General features: G+C 38.8%; 1 protein-coding gene across 1 annotated transcript; it reads right to left on the reverse strand.

The window, feature by feature from the left end:
• Positions 1 to 633: 633 nt before the first annotated feature.
• Positions 634 to 3904, reverse strand: kctd12.2 (potassium channel tetramerisation domain containing 12.2). Its single transcript, XM_053477282.1, has one exon. The coding sequence runs from the start codon at positions 3769 to 3771 to the stop codon at positions 2893 to 2895; it is 879 nt and encodes a 292-aa protein (XP_053333257.1). The 5' UTR covers positions 3772 to 3904; the 3' UTR covers positions 634 to 2892.
• Positions 3905 to 21557: the final 17653 nt, after the last annotated feature.

Consider the following 21557-nt stretch of genomic DNA (forward strand, 5'->3'; position numbering starts at 1 on the left):
TCTACATAAGCTGATGTCATGTTCATCCTTCCCTTATAAAAATGGACTTATATGCTCCTAGGGTACAACCTGAGAACGAGGCGTGAAACAACAGTCTACTGCCACATCTGTCAACTGTTCATGCTGAAATGTACTGCAGGGGCAGTATTATATATTTTTTTTATGATAATAACCCTAATCAATCGAATACAAGTTAATATTTTAGTATAAATAAAAACGTATTGTATAGAATTGAGTTACAAGTGTTATGAGTTAATTTTCAGTTTGAACGTGTTTTGAAAGTTTGTATACAATGCATAAAATAAAAAAGCGATTTATTTTCACTGTTTGCATTTATAATGAATAAATGATTTAATGAATTAATTTATTTATTATACCTGGATTTTGTACATCTATATTACATTTTGTTTTCTTTACTTTCTGTAGCTGAAAGGGACCAAAATTTGCAGATTATTGGTCGTACGATTAACCCATTAAAAGTTTTACAGCTTTTTCCCCCTGAAATTTCCACCAAAGCATCTTTTATTCACTTATTCGCATTGGACATTTGCAAGAAGGCATGCTGTCTGATTATTTCCTACTGGTCCATCAACAATTTCCCACCACCACAAAACAGAAATCTGCATTCATATCTAAACATCTTTGGATATTTACTTTATTGTTTCAGTCATACAAGAAAACCATGAAGAATGTCGTATATATATACTGTATATACACAAGTGCAAAGGAAACAATTCACTCAGTTAATCATTTAGTTCAGACGGGAAAAATTGAACTTCAGAGTGTGAGATTGTGTTTAATACAGAAACAGGAACATGTTTAGGGTCCTATTGCTATCTGATAGAGCACAAGTTTCATGTGAGCTAGAAGAACTGTTTACATCACACAGGAAACTGAACCTCTGTCTGGTTAACGAAAAACACCATGAGACAGTGACGAGCGCCACTCGGAAAAAAAACATGTCCAGTGGGAGAGATTAGAAAAGGACAACGACCGGGAAAGCAGTCAGTGGGATGTTAAGATGGAATGGCAGTGAGGGTAAAGACGAACAACGTCCTCCGTGTCCTCCATCATCAGGACACAGATCTGCACATTTCACTCATATTTCTCCTCAAACAGGACAGATTGGATTCCCTGTACATGCCCAGACAAACCAAACCACTTCGGTCTGGACATGCCTGTGTGCACGTGTTATGAAAACCTGACTGAGACTTTACACTGCATTCTTAACAATCCCTGAATCGTTTAACCTTAATAACGCGAGAGCCGAAGGCTGCAGACGCTTGCTAATCATTAAACTTCTGACAAACGAGCTACGTCTTTATGCTAATCTGTATGGACTGATAAAGTCACTCATATACAATCCCCACTCTAAGGAAAAACACACACACACACACATATACTGTACATCGTTAGTACCAGTAGTATGCATCCTAGTAAATGGAGTTTAGTTGTATTGAACACAGGAGCCTGGAATCATTTCTAAGCATCATCTATGTGCATGGTTCATGGTTAAAGGTTCCCTATTTCACTTTTGACCCAAGAAGGAAGTCAATCTGTAGAAGCGGGGATCATGGCTTTAGTGGATCCCAAGAATTGGACCCGAGAACCTCGGATTTAAGGAATGACAGGAATTTTACAGGCACAAACAGGCATGGTGAGCTGTTGCGAGCCCCTTGACGAGAGCAGAAATAAAGTTTTGAAATCTTACTGGCACAAACAGGCACGAACCGTTGTGGGAACCCACCTTGACAGGAGCAGCTTAAAGAAAGTATAGGAATTTGACAGGTACACCACTCTGGTACTTCACTTCCCTAGGTGAGTGGTGCATGCTACAAGTACAAGTTGTACACTTTTGTGGTTCTATAATTCCAAAGATAAACAATATAGTATTGCTTTTATTTTTTCTGAATGTACACTTTCTAAAACTATACTGTTGCTTACGTCTGGTGAGTCTACTGAAGCAATGTTACACTTATTATATCATTCCCATTGGAAATCCGTGGGTTTGCTTAAAGCTCTACTCCTAAAGTGCACCGTATTCACTTTTCTTTCTACATACTAAAGGTACAAGATGCACACTTGATGGTGCCACTCCACTTTTCCAAGGAAAAGTACCTTCATTTCTTAAAGTGTACGTAAAGTATATGAAAGTATATAGTTTACAACCATGAATAATAATAATAAAAAAAAACTCGATTCACTGTCTACTCACTTCAGGAGTAGAGCTTTAAGCAAACACTAGTTGTCCAAATAGAACATTGTTTTAGTAGACTATCACTAAAATTGGACATCTGTAGGTGTGCTTAAATCTCTACTCTTTTCATCACTGTAAGTCCATCACTTTCTTTTTCTTTTCCAGGTAAAAAATACATACTGAAAGGTAAAAGAGGCACACTTGATGGTACAACTGCACTGACAGGGAAAAGTATACAGTACATGTACAGTAGCTGTGCTATAAACTGGTGGACATAGGCACGATTTCCAACCATATATATATAAAAATAATGGTAATAATAAAAACCAAGGGAAAAAAATGCAAATCGATTCACTTTTTACTTACTTTAGGAGCTGCGCTTGAAGCAAAACACCAGTTGTCCAAATGGATTTTTTTTTTTTTTTTTTACAATTGGACATCTGTGGGTTTGCTTAAAACTCTACTCCTAAAGCGCACCACTTTCACTTTCTCAACAGGTTAAAGATACATACTAAAAAAGGTACAAGATGCACACTTGATGGTACGACTCCACTGAAAAGTAAAGGAAAAGTACCCTTCTGCATTTTTTATTTTTTTTGAAAGTATACGTGTAGCTGTGCTATAAACTGGTGGAAATAGGCAATAGGCACAAAAAAACAAAACAAAAACAAAAAACCACTTGGGTCCACTGTGATTCACTCTCTGCAGAACACATACTCGGTGTAACTGGTCCAGATTTTGTCCTCGTTCGGGTCGCTACTGGTGTAGGCACACGTGCCCGTGGAGCTGCACGCCACCATGTGGAAGCCCATCTCGGCCAGCCGGTCGAACGCCTGCTCCAGGAAGTTGTACTTGAGGTAATACCGGGAGGTGTACCTCTCCGGGGGGCGGTCGGGGTCCCTGCTCTCGTTCAGCGTCTCCCCGAACACCTCCTTGGCGAGCGAGGTCTTGCCGCACACGGTAATCCGGGCGACGCGGCGGAACTTGGCGTCGTTCTGGATGTCGCGTCCGATGGTGTACGAGCCGCGGTAGCCGACGGTGATGTAGCCGGACTTGCGCGCCTCCAGGGACGGGGAGCGCGGCCCGATGGCGGCGGCGGCGGTGCTGCTGGCGGTGCTGCTGGCGGTGTTTGCGCTGGCGCTCGCACCGGGGAGAGCCTCCTCCGGGTCGCTGTGGAACGCCTCGTCCCCGATAGAGTTCTCCTTGCTGACCAGAGGAGGTCGGAGACGTCGCGCCAGATCGGGCAGCTGGAAAAACTCAGCCTCCTTCTGCAAACTCGCGCGCTCTTTGAAGTAGTCGGGCAGCGCGAGGTTCTTGTCGCGCAGGTAGTCCAGGATGTAGCGGAACAGAAACCCGTCCCGGTCGATAAAGTAGCGCCCTTTGCTGTCCCGGGTCAACTGGGACGCGCTGTGATCCTTAAACATGCTCCAGAGCAGAGAGTTCGGCACGGAGAGTAAAGTCGAGTGGCGCGTCACGTAGGTCTGCCCGCCGACGTTCAGCTCGATGATCTCAGGGAAAGCCCCGGCTGTGGACGCGCTCGCGCTCTCCGCGCGCCTTTCGCTTGCTTGTGCCATTTCTGCTGCTGCCGCTGCTGCTGCTACAACATCTGCCTTCGACAGAAACCCCCCACCACAGCTGTACTGTATCTTCTCCTCCCAAAGTTAGCGGAGTGAATGGAAGAGTGAGGGCAGATCTTTTCTGGTTTGTTTATGAGGGAGTTGGGGGGGAAGCAGGAGGAGGAGGAGGAGAAAAAAAATAAAAAGGGATGGACGGAGCAGGTTTAACTCTTTACTCTCTACACGCACGACATGAAATCATCATGCGCTGGACCATCTGCATGCGTCTTCTTCTTCTTCTTTTTTTATGACATTTTCATAATGTTAGTACATAAAGGGAAATAAGTTTACGAATTTAATTCGTAAGTGATTTATTTATATACACTATACTCACTCAGTCTCACTCATCGCAGTGGGAGCTGGAGAATATCCCAGGAGACTTGGGATTACCAAGTGGTGTTAACCACTGTGCTGTCTACTGGACACTACTGTCCAAAATGTTGTGAATTAAAAAAAAACAAGTATATATATATATATTTGTTAGAGCATAAATAAAAATTAGTTTTATATACGTAATATTCTCCTTATTTATAAGAGATTTACATATAGTATACTCTCTCTCCTTTACAGTGACCGAGCCTATCCCAGGAGACTTGGAGCACAAGGCGAGGTACAGGCTGGACAGGTTGCAAATCCATCACAGGGCACACACACACGCTTATTCACACACTGTGCAATAAGCAATGTGTGATCAGAACATGCAAACTCCATGCACCCATACTCTGAGGCGGGAATCGAGCCTGGAACCTGGAGGTGTGAGGCAAAAGTGCCATCTACACCATAATATGTGCTTAAAATTTTGTCAATATCTGACTGGTTAAGACTGTGGGTTATTGGGTTACTGATTGGAAGGTAAGTGGTTCGAGCCCCAGCACCACCAAGCCCACCCCTGGTGAGTTCTTGAGAAAGAAAAAAACTTTTTACTGTGCTGTAAGGTACATGTGACAAATAATTACGTTTTTTTTTTTTTAATCTCACCCACTTGTTAATAATAATACTAGTCCAGATTCATTCAGATTAATTTCATTGTTATACTAACCTTTAAATCCTCCAGGAAGATTTTTTTTTCGGAGTGTGTTTAAGAGATAAGAGATATTTTAAGAGATATTTTTTTTTTGTTCATTAGTGATATCAGGCACTGATGTTGGGTGAGGAAGTCTGGAATCACTCAGTGTTCCAGTTGAGTTCTTCCACTCCTAACACATTATCTCCTCGTGCAGGAATTGTTTTATGTGCACAGGGGACATAATCTTTGTCATAAAGATATTCTTTACAATTGTGTATTCTTCTGAACCCAATGCAACCCTACAAAACATATATATGTGTACAGTAAAAGGTCAGATGCACACACAGATTTGGCCACATCGTGTCTTCAGAATCTGTACAATATGCCACACTGTGCATGTTTTTGCATAACACCAAAGCTGAAAGCAGTTCCTTTTGCGGATGCAGCTGATTCTCAGATCTGATTACAATTTAATCATTGACAAGCTTGCTCTTCCCTGAATTACCGCCACAAAATAAAGGCTTCTACACTTCCTTGTAACATTTTTTTTACTACATTTGCCAAAAAAAAAAAAAAGACATATAGAGAATGGTCTTTTGTCATCCAGTGTGATGTTCTCCTGTGGCTTTCAGTTCCTGTTCAGAGGTAACTTTAGAGAGAACTGAAAATTAACTGTTCTCAGTTTCACTTACAGTACAATATTAACAGCATTTAACTCTTGGTCTATATTGATTCCCTCTCCACACACCCCCATACACCCACACAAACAGAGAGAGAGAGAGAGAGAGACCCTGATGAGGTACAGACTCAGCGTGTACTGTCTGGACGTGAAGACGGGGTGACACACAGTCCTGGCTGCCCCAAGAGAAGAGACTGTGCCAGCGGTGCACACTCCATAAATAGAGACAGAGCTGCATTTGCTCGATGAATGCCATAAATATCACCACATTTGCACTGAATTTTTCACCAAATTCAATAAAATTATCCCCAACTTAAACTCCCCTCCAGACCCTGACAAACCGCCTCACCTACACACATACTGTACACACACCTGCCACACATGTAAAACGACAAATGTATTGATTACTGTTAGAAAATTATAATAATAATAATAATAATAATAATAATAATAATAATAATAATAATAATAATTTCTTTTTACATTAGCTTTCATGTATTCCTTTTTTTTTTTACTGCAGAGCTAAATATGTGTAATATTTATTTTACTTTATATTTGGTGGCTCAGTTGTCCAGGGTCCGGGTTCGATTCCCTCCTTGGAGTCTGTGTGCATGGAGTTTGTCTGGGTTCACCGCCTTATACCCCAAGTCTCCTAAGATACTGTAGGTTCCAGGGCCCCGTGACCCTCTACACAGGAATAAGTGGAGATTTATACGACTCTTTCTTTATATAATATGGAATATGTAACTTAATATAATTATTAATAATGAGTTTTACATTCTTTATCTATATTGAGAAATATATAGGAAACTACATTTAAAAAGATTCTCTAAATTTGTCTGAAATCACTTGAAAGAAAAATAACTTTTTTTGTAACAGAAAGGTGCAAAGGCTTGTGAGTAATGACATCCATAATCACTTATAAACTGTTACATTTAATTATAAAGCCACTGATTTTACATGGCATTTGAATTTAACTAAACGTTTAAAATGTTTTTAGGAGAGAAAAAAAAATAAACTTGTTTGTCCGAGTTAAACGGAAGAGACGCGATAGGAAAAGCAGTCGCTTGGGAAATACTGCCATCTTGTGGTGAAAACTGGCGCCGACAAAGGAAAAAAATCTATAGTTCACAGTTTCAGAATTATTGTGTAAAATTAGGATTAAATCACAATTAATCAAATTGTACACAAAATATTTTTCTTTAAAAGCAGTCATTTGTCAAAAAACATGGCACCTGAAATTTAACACACACACACACACACACACACACACACACACACACACACACTACAGGCAGTGCCAGTTATTGTAATCTGCATGTCTTTGAACTGTGGGAGGAAACTGGAGTACCCGGAGGAAACACAGGGAGAACATGTAAACTCAACATATACACAGACCAGAGGCAGGAATCGAACCCAGAAACAGTCCTAAAAAGTTACATTTATGGACTTTAAATCTGGCATTATAATATATAATATAAGATTAAATAAAATAATAGACCTAAATATTAACTGCTTTATACGTACTTAAAGATTGTATTTGTTTTAGTCTCCTCTGACTTTAGTGTCGATTGTACAGTTGAAGTCAGGTGGAATATACTTTATCAAATTTCATTTTTAGCAGATGCTTTTTGTGAGCAACGGGCTGCTGGCAGAATTCTTGTCTTGTCTTTGAAGAATTGGTGGTGTTTAATTAAACTTGTTGGTTTCCTGGTACATACCAGACCTTTAAGCATGGCCCACATATGTTATATAGGGTTGAGGCTCCAACAGCTTAATCTTTATCCATTCCACAACATTACTCCTCTTCTGGTCAAAACTCTCTTCTGAAGGCTTTTTTTTTTTGTCCATGTGGTCGGCTGCAAACTGTAGTCAAGCGTGAAAGTGTGGATTGCAGTCCAAGGTGATGTACTTGTGTTCCAGTGGCTTCCAGTTCATGGCAGGCCTGGATTGTTCCTGACCCAAATTCCCTTCAGCTTAGGATGACAGTTACTGTAGGAATTCCTTTAAATCCTGGACAAGTGGCCACAAGTCCTGATAACTTGCACTACTGTGCAGTTCTTTGAACTGATCCTGGAAACTGTAGTTGTTTAAAAATGATTTCAGGATACGTACCTGACTTATGTAAATCTACCATCCTTCTATCATTAAAAGCCCAATGTTGCCATGATATTCATGTTCATAATACATGTGTGTGTGTGTCTGTGTGTGTGTAAAATTTCACAATGTATTGTTATGGGGCTAACTGCCATAGGAGTAAGCGACAATACTCAATTCGACTTCCTCCTTCTAGACATTTCTTGTTTCTATGTGTTTTTAACATTAAAACCTCCTCAGTAACAGTTTCATATTAGTAAAATGTATAAAATAATTATTGAATATTATTGTAGAAATTTTAAAATTATTCAAGTAATGCATTTGAGACTTCTTTTTTAACCAAAAATGTGCACAGAGACTGAAAAATAATTAAGCCTCTTCATGAATTTAAAATCAAGGGTCAAGGGGGGAAAGCTGGGATATTAGATATTACCACCAGAGGGCAGTACTCTTTAAAAAATACTATCTTACATGGAAATCCAACTGTCTTACATGGTTAAAAATTAATTAATTAATACCTTTATATATATATATATATATATATATATATATATATATATATATATATATATATATTAACAAAAGAATGATATATATATAATTATTTTGTTATATTATTTTTGTTGTGTATTGCCATCACAATGTGGTATTTCAAATAAAACTGCAGCCTCTCATTCACTTCTAAGCGTATATAATAATTTTATATTGTTAGTATTAAACACACAACTGTTCTTATAAATTACTTTTTTAAATCTTTTTAAGATTTTGTATCAGGACATTTCCCTGTCTCTCGGTGTTCTGAGCATTAAAACCTCCTCAGCAACAGTTTCCAGTTAATGACATGTGTAACTTTTCCCTCAGGATGTCTCATCATGTCCCTCAGAGTGTAGAAGTTAACACATGCGTAGAGGCATAGATACAGTTACTCACAGTGCTCGTAACTGTCTTAGTCATAAGACTTTCTCCAGCACAGCTCTGTAAATGAAAAATCCATATTTGGCTTAGACACGGTGCTTTGTGTGGGGTGGCTGTGTCTTGGGGAGGGTTGATGGGTTGTCTTGTTTTTTGTTGAACATTTGGTTGATTGTGTTGGTTGGTGCATGGCTTTTAGTCGGTTGTTGTTTGGTTAATTCTTGGTTGTTGTTAAGTTCAATGTTGGGGTAGGCCGTTTGTTGGTTGGTTGTTGTTTAGTTCAATGTTGAGGTAGGCCGTTTGTTGGTCGGTTGTTGTTTAGTTTAATGTTGAGGTAGGCCGTTTGTTGGTTGGTGGTTGTTTAGTTCAATGTTGGGGTAGGCCGTTTGTTGGTTGGTTGTGGTTAAGTTTAATGTTGGGGTAGGCCGTTTGTTTGTTGGTTGTTGTTTAGTTCAATGTTGGGGTAGGCCGTTTGTTGGTCGGTTGTATGTTGGTTGATGGTCAGTTTGCTTTTGGTTATTTGTTGTTGGTTAGTGGTTGATTGTTAATTGCTAGTTAATTTGTTTGTTGCTTTATTTGTGGTGTTTGGTTGGTTTGACGTCCCTTTGTTGTTAATTGGTGGTTGATTGTTGGTAATTGTTTTGTTTGTTTGTTGGTTGAATGTTAATTGCTTATTGGTTAATAAATGTTTGTTTTTCTGTTGTGGTAATTCTACATTGTAACAAAAATGTATAATCATGTATTTTACAGGCTTGTTGACTGATACTTTATATTCCCCATCAAAAGTTAGTACTCCCCCTTTATTTATGTGGTTTGTGTGTCATTACACATTTTTTTCTTCTCTTAAGGTCCAGCCACAGCATTACATTTTGATAAAGGTCTGGACTTTGAATAGATCATTTCAAAACCTAACCTCTTTAATTTTTTATGCCATTTTGATAGGGATTTATTGGTATGCTTTGAATAATTTTCCTGTGGCATGACCAACTTTTGACCAAGCTTTAGCAATCAGACAGATGGCCTCACATTTACCTCAAGAATACTCTGGTATAAAGAGGAGTTCATGATCGACTCGATAACTGCAAGGTGTCCACGTCCTGTGGCAAAATGAGCCCAAATCATCACCGTAGTGCCGTGCTTGACGGTGGGTATAAAGGGTTTTTGTTGAATTGCTATTTGGTTTTCACCAAAATTGGCACTGAGCATTAAGACCATGGTTTTATAACCCTTTCCAGATTAATGTGCAGCAACAATTGCTTTTCTAAGACCGTTGCTCATGTTTTTCCCTCTTGGCATTGTGTTCTGAATGGTCCAGACCAGCAAACTGCCATAATGTCTTCTTCTATAGAGGTCGGTGATGATCAGCTGATGATTAGCAGCACCTGCCTACAACGGCTCCTCTTAAGAGGGTGCTTAGTGTTGCCCAAATCTTTTTCCTTTTGGTTTCATTTTAATTAAATAAATAATCACATGGTGAAAAAAGCTATTTGTTGTTGTTCGTCTGAGGTTCAGACTCTCTTAAAGTTAGCTCCAGAATTTTTGGCACCCTTTTGTAATCATAAGTATAAGTATCTATTTTAAATAGGCTTTGTGCTTAATTTGTTTAATCAAACATTAAAAAAGGTTTTCTTATAAACTAAATGTTCATAACAACTATATTTATGTTTATATTTAATTTTTAAAATCATAATTCACATGAACATTTACAGTATGTCTTTCTTTCTAACAAGGAACATTTTAAAATATAAAAAAAAATATTAAAATAGAACTGGTGTCATAGCTGTAAATAGGGGAAAAAACAAAGTCTTATTATAAAGTCCTATCAGATCACTCACGCTGCGATCTCATCAGGGGTTATAGGAGGGCCAATAATTGTGATGGACCAGGTTTTTATTTACCTTTCCTAAAATCAAACTGGTTTCAAATAAAGGTCTTCCATATTGTTATTGTCAAATCATTTTCTTAGATATATTTCTTAGATATCCCTTTCTGCACAAAGAATGTCAGCAATAGAAAATGACTGTACTGTATACGATAGTATCAGGTATGATGCAAAATTTTATATATTATGTTTTTTTTTTCTTAAGCATGAGGAACTCATGCTTTAAAAGTAATGATTTAAAAGTAACATTATGCAAATTCTCAGGTTCACATTACACATCTGTGAAGAAATATTTTTATAAAGGAGAAAAAAAAAATCACAAAATGCTGGCTTGAGGATAGTTCGTGGATCATTGGCTTTTGAAAACCACCTTTTGTATTTCCCAGAAGGCCGTTCAGCGCGCTGAGGCGTGGGAACACTCCTTCATCTTAGGGCCAGTGTGGCAACGTTATGACTGCAGGCAGATGGAGCAAGCCACTTCCTTTACTTATAAACAATCCGTTTTTAAATGTATTTATTCTTTTTTCTATCTATCTATCTATCTATCTATCTATCTATCTATCTATCTATCTATCTATCTATCTCTTGCCACATGTCGAGATTATGCTCATGATAATTTCTTTTCAAACAGACATATAATTCAGCGTGCCATATTGTGCCCCACTATTATTAAATGTATAATTTGTTCATGAAGTAAGGTAAAAGACATTTTAAGTACTGCAAAATATTCCTTAAAAGCAACCAATGTACAACCTATGTTGGAAAAATAATTTAAACCATTAATTAAGCCTACAAAATCTGCTACTTCACTTAACTTAACTTGCAAATAACCACTCACTCACCTTAATCCAGTATTCAGGGTCGCAGGGACCTGGAGCCTATCCCAGGAGATTTAGGGCACAAGGCAGGATACACCCTAGACAGGGTGCCAATCCATCACAGGGCACACATACATACTCACACACACACACTACAGGCAATTTAGGAACGTCAATTAGCCTAACCTGCATATCTTTGGACTGTGGGAGGAAACCGGAGTACCCAGAGGAAACCCACCAGACACAGATGCAAACTCCATGCACACAGAGACGGGAATCGAGCCTGGCTGGGAATTGAACCCGAACCCTAGAGGTGCAAGGCGACAGTGCTAACCCCTACACCACCGTGTCGCCCTGCAAATAGTCAGTTAAATCGATAAAAAAACAATGGATCATAGATCAATAAAAAAAATTACTTTTTCACTTAATTTGCTAAAGATTATTTTAGTTTTTTGTATTATTTTATTCTTTTTGTATTTCAGTGATATTGTGATACTGACTGACTTTGCAACTCACCTTATAGACTGAAATTAAATAATTAATAAAAAACAATAATGATCATGATTGCTTGTTAATCATATTTAATGCATGTGTTATTCTTTGCAAATATGAAAAAAATAAACAAATAATCTAAACCTGTTACTTAATTAATGGCAAAATGAATAATAAATTAATTAAATAAAATTTGATGAAACACAAGATTGTCATATCTGAGATATAATAAAGCACAAATTTTGGAGTGGTAAAATGTATGTTTTCTTATCATCAGTGCTGAAAATAAAGAGTACATAAAGTACACAACAGAATAAAATACAAAAAAAGTTCACTAAAGAATCGACCAGCCATAGAGTTACTCACATAAATCCTGTTTGTTGAATTTAGCTGAATTTAAATCTTATAAGTACTTAAACATATTATAAATCTGCCTTAATATAGACGTGTAGAATGCACTCACATGCCTTGAACGTTTCGACACTGCACGTCTCTATTAGCATCACCAAACTGCAATCTGGAACTGTACCATCACCGAGATCTTTGCATGACAGTTACACTGTTGATCTTATGCAGTTACGTCTATTAGGAAAGGTCATGTGCTGTTAGAATTGGAAGCTAATTGGGCATCTGCTGGGGTGAATACCATGTAAGTCTAAACTGCAGAGTGTGTAACATCCTACAGGATCTCATGGAACCACCTGCTTCATCAGCAGTGGTCATATACACTGAATATCTAGTTTATTCCATACATCAGTTTAATACCTCATAAACCATAACTCATGGGACTGGACTGTCACATCTATGGGGTAGATGTCAGTCTGAGGCTATAATTAAAAAAATAAATCAGTATACAGCACAAGATTTTTTTTAATTGCAAAGTTTCATTTTACATCACACATTTTTCACTGGAGTACAACGCATAATCTACAAATATAATGCAAATGCACATAGCCTTTTAAGTTATTTATGTCTGTTGTTATTAACATAATGTATCCTAGATTTCTTGGTGACTCAATAATTATCCTTCTAACAAATTAAGCTTGTGGGTGAGCATTAATAACAGATTAAAGCATTAAATGTATGTTGCTATAGTGCCAATCCCCTACACAAGTGAATGTTGGTTAATTTTCTGTAAGACAGCTGCAGTGATATTGTTCTAACTATATAAAATACACACCATTCAGCCATAAGGTTAAGGCCACACATAGAGTTAAAAATAAAAGTTTGTGACAATATCATTTGCCCCCAGAGCTCCTTTATGTGTGCGAGTAGAAAAAGCAAGTCTGTTCAGTCTACTCCCACAAAAAAGTCAATGCAGCCCAATTTGCTGAAAAAGTCAATGCTGGCCACGCAAGAAAAGTATCGGAACACGCAGTGCATCACAGCTTGCTGTATTTGGGGCTTATCAGGCAAAGAGTTCAAGGTTGTTGATCCAACCTCTAAATTCTACAAACCACAGCCATGGGATGTGATGGACAAACAAGTCAAATTCATTGATGGTCCATCTAGAACTTAAACTAGCTAACGTTTTGGGGCCAGACCCCACAGTACACCTTCAGTGGTCTTGCAGAGTCATAACTCTAGGGTTCAGAGATGTCTTGGTGGAACAAGATGATACTGGCTCAGTGTTTTTATTACCAACAGATCCTTAGTTGGATAGCTAGCCCAGATAGCGCTGCTTTGTTGGCACAACGTCAGCAAAATTTTGGTAAACTTTTGTTGGGCAAACAGCAGTATACGTTGGGTCCAAGTTGGCATCAGTGGTTGGCCCAACATCATTTTGTCTGTTGGCCCACTGTTGGCCTATTGGTGGAGCCAAAAATAGGTTGGAACAAGATTGGCTCAGTAGATAATGGCAATTAAATTATATTGCTTTAGCTTTGTGCAGCATGCTCTCTCAATGATGCCATCACATCAGGAGCTCATATGAGGGTTGGTTACCAATCTAGTAGATAAATAACATTGAAAGAAGTATATATCAAACTTAGTGGCTGCTTTCTAAATGATAAATGTTAAAATCATTGTACCAACTGTAAATACTGTCAAACAGGTCACCAGATGGCGCTTATCGCTGGGGAGGAACCGAAAACCCCACAGAGGCCAGGTGTTGCTGATTAAGTCCTGAAGCCAAGCTAAACACAAGCTAAAGTTTTGTGCCTCTTTGCTCCTACAGTAACTACAGGTGGGTTAATATTCCTTTTAAATAAGATGTAAATACTCTTAAGTAAGACATACGAGTGTTGAGAATCTGTGGTGATAGCATGAAAAGCATCCATTTAGTAGTTTTGCTGTAATGTGGTGAGAAATATGTTTAGCTATGGACTATTATGCTAGGCTAATCAACTTGTTGCCAGTAAATACAGTAGCACACAGAGCCAAAACAAGAACCACAGGGATTATTGCCATAGTAAGTGCCAGAGATGGTAAAGGGCTAATATACAGTACATATAGTTTTGCAGATGCAAAACCACCTGATATAAAAGACAGTCTAAGGCAAAGGGTACTTTGTTTATATGCATTTATTTTCATCCACCTTGTGGAGAGAAAAAGTGGTTTATCATCATAATGGTTACATATATTTTCCTAGTTTGTAATCATTTTATCACAATTACAAATAAGAAATACAATTTTGAATATACCAATGTGTTTTCTTATTAAGGGTGATGATGAAAAGAGTTTAATTTCCAATTTTCAACTTTGCAATTATCTACTGAGCCAACGTCGTGCCAACGTTGTGCCAACCTATCTTTGGCCCCACCAAAGGGCAAAATGATATTGGGCCAATCACTGATGCCAACATTGGTCCTTCAGCAGTGTGCTATCTGGGTCTAATTTAATTTCCAATTCTCAACCTTGCCATTACCTACTGTACCAATGTTGTGTCAACATTGGGCCAAACCTGTAATTATCTACTAACCAGCATTGGGACAGTATCTTTGGCCCAAACAATGAGGCCACTTTGGACCAATTAACAAATGTATTGGCCCAGCGTTGGCCCTTCAGCAGTGTGCTAGGTAGAATTTAGCATTACTATGAACTTACTCTATATCAAGCATGTTTCTTCATTTCTACAAGAAAGTGCCAAAACTGCCTTATTTTAATGACTAGTATTAGCCTGTTAGTCAAACACACTAATACTTCATATATATTACATATGTTTTCTAGCCTTTAGCTTTGATTACGGTTCAGTGTGGTGGCCAGTTGATGGGTGAAAATGATTGATACTCATATTACTCTGGAATAGGGCTTATCTGGACTCATACATCCAATCACATTTCTTCTGTGTCTTTCTATGTTTTATTAACGTGTTGGATAGTTCCTAACCCAATTCCAGCATTGCAGTATCTCACTCACTCACTCACCGTTACTCATCGTAATCCTGTATACAGGGTTGCTGCCTATCCCAGGAATCTTAGGGCACGAAATGGGGTACGCCCTGAACGGGGTGCCAATCCATTGCAGGGCACACACACATATACACACTTGCTCATTCACACACTACAGGCAATTTGAGAACACCAATTACACTAACTGCATGTTCTTGGACTGTGGGAAGAAACCGGAGCACCTGGAGGAAACCCACTAAGCACGGGGAGAACATGCAACCTTCACGCACACAGACTTAAGGTGGAAATTGAACCCAGACCCTGGAGGTGTGCGGCCACAGTAACCACTAAGCCGCCATGCTGCCACTGTAACTCGTACTAGAAGATTAGAATTTTATCTGCAACTGTTTTTGTTCTTAAAAAACATGGTCCTTTGTGGTTGTAATAGTGTTAATCTACTGTAAAGCTAGCCAAGTAGTAAGCTGGCGGGTTCATGTTAGCAAAACATTTCTGGATATCTAGCTAGCTGACAGTCTGTTGAAAAAAGTTTTTTGGACATTTCTGCCCTAGGGTTGTTAACCAATTAATTTCTTTCTGCCTTATTTACTGGTTATGAGGTGTAATTGTATCTGTCTGCTAGTTTCAACCCATGACATGTATCCAATTACAGCTAAGTGATCGAATTCACTACACGACACCTTCAGGTTGGGTTAATTGGTTTCATTTCTCATCAGCTGAAACACCTTGTTCGCAGGATGACGGCCTCGTTTGTAATCATCATAAAATCAATAAATCACTTACAGATACCCTGAAGTACCTCGTGTAGTAGTGATGTAAAGAAACTCCTATGATGGATCAGGATGGGAGGAAAAACGACTTCAGGGATTGCGCTATGAAGCTGTTTTTCTTCGCGAAGATACTCGCATTAGGTTTGTCAAGACCTGACTGATTGTGTAATCGTCCAGCGCATGCTTGTTCATGCGCACACAGATTGACGGCCTTTTATTAGATCACCACATATGCTCTGCAAAATGGAGATTTATTTGCTACCAGGCTGAACGAGGCATCACGAGACGCCACGGATTAATGAATTCCGATCACAATGCTGTGTATTAATGCCGGGTAACTGTGGTGCGTAAATACAAGGTGCAGTTGGGTGGTAGGAATGTCATTTCCAGTTTCCAGCATTCATCTAGATCTTGTCTCGGGAGAGTACAGGAGGGATCTGGTGGCAGCCACATCTCTTTTCTAGCTGTCTATCAAATCCTGTCACTGGGTGAATTTTAATGCAACTCTTTGCCCTTGTGTGTCAGCACTTCCATCGCTCTCTCTGACAGATAAGTTAAGCATTTGTTTTTCTGTATGGGTTTTTTATTTTATTATATTTTTTTATGGTCTGTCCCTGAGATTTACCTACAAAAACAGGATGTGAACATGGATGCAATAGACCAGGCTGCAACATCAGTCATCACCTGGGACCAGAAAATGAGACTGGCTTGATTTTAAGTATGTTGTTGGACTTTCAGCTGCTCGCATTGACGGGTCATGGGAGATTATCCGATCCACAAAACAACTTGAAACAGTTTTTATGTCGGATGCCCTTCCTGATGCAACTCTCCCATTTTAACTGGGTTCGGGACCAGGAATGCATTCTGTGGCTTGGGCTTAGGCATTGAACCCAGACCTTTTACTGTACATGGCAGGCGGTGAAACCTACCACTGAGCCACCAATGCCCTATATTTTGAGTATGCTGTTAGCTTATTGGTGTGGCATGGTGGTGTAGGAAGTACAGTACCACTGCTCCATAGCTTCAGGGTCATTGTTTTGATCCTGAGTTTGCGATACAGTACTTTGGAGTTTTGCAATGATTTCTTCTTGCTTGATTTCTTTCCACCTTCCAAAGACATGCTGTGATGCTTCATTAGCTGGAGTAAATGTAATGGCCTGAAGATCTATCCAGAGGGTTTTCCTGCCTTATACCCAGTGTTATTGGGATAGCCTCTGGAAAGATGTTAACTCTGACCATGATCAAGCACTTACTGAACATGAAAAATGCTAGACACTGGATTAGATGGAACTGGGATGCAATACAAGTATCAGTATTGATTACCATTTGTGGTTTCAATGTTGTTGGTTGAGCAACTGTTATCTCAATGAAATCGAACTGAAACGTAGATCCATCACATCCATTGAAACCCAACAGCATGTTTTTGGGAAGAAACCTGAGAACATCGGAAAGAACATCCTTGGCAAACTTATGCAAACCTATACACAGACAATATCCAAACCCAGCATCACAACTTCTTATGTTCCAAGAATCTTGATCAACAGGACTCAGCAGGGATATTTTATAATAACACCATATAAACTCATTCTTCATTTCTTTGAACCAGAGGGTAGTCCTGATCTATACAGCTATACAGCTGTCACATTAATGCTCCTCCAAGCCAAGGAAGCCAGATGCACATATACACAGTCAAATGAGGCAAGCTGTGTAAATGCTTATGACTTACGACCACTTTAGCATCAAATGGCATCCAGCAACTTCACTGACGGAGATATATTCAGCTTTTTAGATCTGAGTATCTAAATTGAGCTTGCGGCTTGACCTCAAAGAAACAAGAAGCTTTTCCCTTGATGTCTGCCATTTGGAAATCCCAGTTAATTTTTGCCAAGATGCAAGAATATGACACAAAAAATGAAGAAGAGGCATCTCATCACTGTTTGTAAAGATGCAAATATTTAATCAGTCTTGACATTTAGTTTCTGCGTGGTAAAAGGACATGGAGGTAGATAACTCCTCATTAAAACTGTAAGAGAATGAGCGAGGTGAAAGCTGGGTGGAGGTTCGGAGTTTGATGATAAACCGTTGATAAACTGATGCGTCTCAGAAGAAACAAGTCAGTGTTTGCTCTACAGAAAAGTGTCACCACCAGCCATGGCAGGTAACCAAAAGAGGCAAATTGGCCATCCACTCTAGGTGGCACATACAGTGATACCCCGCCAGTCAGATATCTATTAGCTCATGTAGGTAGAAGAGGGCAGATAGCACTCAGAGGGTATTAAGCTGCTCTGTGAAGTTTAGTTTTAGCGGAAGCACGTTCGCCTTCACCCTCCACGTGTGGCACTTAGCATATGCTGAGGCGGAGATGGCTTTTGGAAAGGCATGAGTGTTACCTAAAACAAGGTATTTAAAACCCAGTTTGCATTCTTTAGTCTGTCTCTTCTTCCTTTACCAGGTGTTTATATAAGCGCAAGTTTAATCTCTCACACTGGCACAGTGGCACGATTTAGTCACACAGCATTATGCCTCACTTTCTCATGTGCAAATTTGGTCTCCTGGTGATATCGCTACCAAACACAGCTGGCTTAGAAAACCCCAAGGCAGACTGTGATACTGAAACAGTCCTTTAAAAAAATAAATGCTAAAGCAATATAATATAATAAAAATGCAAAAGAATTAGTAGTTCAGTTCAGCAATATTTGGTGAACCTTTTAATTCTAAATATCATCTTGTGCATGCAGTCGGCCAAAACATATCAGTGCTAAAACGTGTTTCACCTAGGTAAAAAAGTAAATTTTCAGATAGGATCATATAACACCATTTTTCATAATGCCTTATGCTTCTTATCTCCCGATCCATGCTTTGTTTTTTGTAAATATGCATAGACATATTTATATATTTACCATATAAAACACATTTACAATTCAATACAATTCCATGCTCTTTAATGTGTGTAGTGTCCGTAACCTTTTTTTAAAAATTCAAATATTTCAATGATCTTAATTCTGATTTAAATGAAACTTGAATTATTTAGATTTTATTTGAAAATGGATAAACCTGTATTATTTTAAAATGCAAAGTTGTTAAAATATTGCAACATGAATTTATCGTGGTTACGGACACTACTTTTTTTTTTTTTTTTTTGCTTTTTAGGCTTTTATGAAAAAACAATGCAAACAACAATGGTTACAGGTTATATTCTTCTAGAAGATTACACTAATTTTATCATCAGTGCTCATAAATAAATATGAATAATTAGCATTTTTAATGATTATCGTTTGAAGAGAGAACATCTCTCCAAAACGGCTGAAGTTGGCAACTTTACATTTTTTGGTCACTTCCATGTTAGATAAACTTCAGAAGTGGCTACTTTGGTCTACACATTTTTTTTGTATATATATATAAAATACAATACTGTGTTTTGGCTGAGTATTTCCTTTGAAAGCATTGCACATGGCAGTCAGCCAATTAGATGCATCTAATTAGTCATATTTATGGATGTTTTTGTGTGCGTGTGTGTGTGTGTGTGTGTCTCTATATTTCGTCCACGTCTGCAGGTTCCTCTCGTATACATATAGTCATAAATATGTCATGATCAATACAATAGTATGACGCTCAGTTAACTTTTTATTGACAACAGAAATGACCTTTGATCTGTTGGAGACGTCGTGCCGTAAGTCTCATCCACGTGATCCTCTTCTCCTCTCCGCCCTCTCTGGCGACATGATTGGTGGCTCCACTCACCTTCTCTAAGGGTCATGACTGCACCTCCACTTTTAATCAACGCTAATGGATCTGCTGGATGGGACTCAACTCGAACACACACGCACACACACACACACACACACACACACACACACACACACACACACACAGACAGACTCCACCTAATATAGATGTGACCCTGTTCTGTTACTAAGAAAATCTGAACATTTTGTACACTCGCGTTGGCGTAATGATCAAAGCTCATTTTAAAGCAGAGCTGGTCATAAATATGACAAAATACCTTCAATATTTATGGCACCCATTATGACACTGTTGCATTGTATTATTCAAAATAAGTCACTGACAATCCCACCACCGTACACTCTTTGGATATAGACATGCTGGACTTTTAAGAAGTTGTTTGGTTGGAAAAAAATACTTCTCATTTTTAGATTGTGTTGGTATTTAATGGGGGGGGGGGGGGGGTTCAGGGACGTCTGGGAGAGTAACATTTTTAAAATAACATTGTGAAATAATAAAGAAATAAGCATTTCCAAATAACCCAAATTTCATCCATCTAGGAACCTCTGTAGTCCAACTAAGAACCAATGGTGACCATTGAATTTATTCCCATTGGTACCATCGTGGTAGGACCTCTGGTCAACACTTACACACTACATGAAATCTGCGAACTGTGAATCTTTGAACTGTGGGAGGGAACTGGAGAACCCTGAGGAAACCCACCAAAGAAAGTGGAGAATATGCGACCTCCATGCACCCAGACTTGACACGCGAATCGAACCCAGGACCTGGAGGCCCAAGGTGACAGAGCTAACCACTAAGCTACCGTGCCGCTGTAATGTACAGTACCTCAAACTGTGATTATTTCAGCTCTGACACTGGAGACTCCTTCCGTAAATTTTAGGTGCAATTCTTCTCAAAGAAAACACCACATAAACGATTATAGATGTATCATTTGTCGTACGACCGAACATGTTCCTGTGCATTAGAATGAGTTCATTAATAAAAAGCTGCGTTATAAAGGAACTGAAAATCACAGTCGAGTTGCTGTGGTACAAAGTTGGAGTAAAATGTAACAAACACATAAAGCCTATCTGTCATTCCTTTACTGAAATGCTGTTTCTTTGCACCTTCTTTGAGGGTTTCGGGCCACATGATTGCACGGTTTGAACACAGAACGTCAGTGGTATTTTCGCTGGAGTGCTGATCACGCCACTGCGGTTCTCTTACGTCTTTGATTGGCGTCCAGCGGTGACGGAGTGGATGGTGATTTTTTTTTCCCCCTGCAGCGTTTTGTGCTCTTAATACGGGGAGTGGAGGTGGGTAGAGGGGAGGAGGAATGGAGTGCTAGTGTATTATGTGTATGGTGTGTGTGTGTGTGTGTGTGTGTGTGTGTGTGTGTGGAGGGGAATAAAGTGATGAGGGGAAAAGGAAAGTGTACCATAGGACAGTGGTTGTAGAAACCTTTTGTCCGATATTAAACCATCCCAGATTTATGTCCATACAGGGAGACGTGAGAGAAAGCAGACACTACGTCAAAGCCCAAGATCCAAAAATAACAGAATGCACAAGTAAAGAAAAAAAAAATCAGACATCGGGCCTTTTTTTTGAGTTTTTTAAAATGATCTGTGTTAAAGCTTTTAAAGGTGCAATAGTGGTTTGTGAACTTAAGGGTTTCTTTATATATAAATTATTTTTGCAAGAGACATTAATACAGATTCATTCATCTGTAATGCGACCCTTTGGAGTTCAAAATCCATGGAAAAAAGTAGCTGTGCATGCAAGGCAAGCAAAGAACATTACAGAACTAGAAGCCTTTTGCAAGGACGAATGGGAGAAAATCCCAAGTACAAGAACTGAAAGACTTTTACCTGGCTATAAAAAGCGTTTGCAAGCTGTGATATCTGCCAGAGGAGGTGTTACTAAGTACTGATTATGTAGGGTGCCCAAAATTTTGCACAGTGCCACAATAATGTTTTTTTTTTCACCTTTTTGTTCAATTTATGGCAGAAGAAGTA

The sequence above is a fragment of the Clarias gariepinus genome, chromosome 18 (genome assembly GCF_024256425.1).
Source record: "Clarias gariepinus isolate MV-2021 ecotype Netherlands chromosome 18, CGAR_prim_01v2, whole genome shotgun sequence".
Taxonomy (NCBI): Eukaryota; Metazoa; Chordata; class Actinopteri; order Siluriformes; family Clariidae; genus Clarias; species Clarias gariepinus.

What these genes read in the sequence shown, in the direction of transcription:
- kctd12.2 (XM_053477282.1), bottom strand. Translation starts at nt 3,771, where the DNA reads ATGGCACAAGCAAGCGAAAGGCGCGCGGAGAGCGCGAGCGCGTCCACA.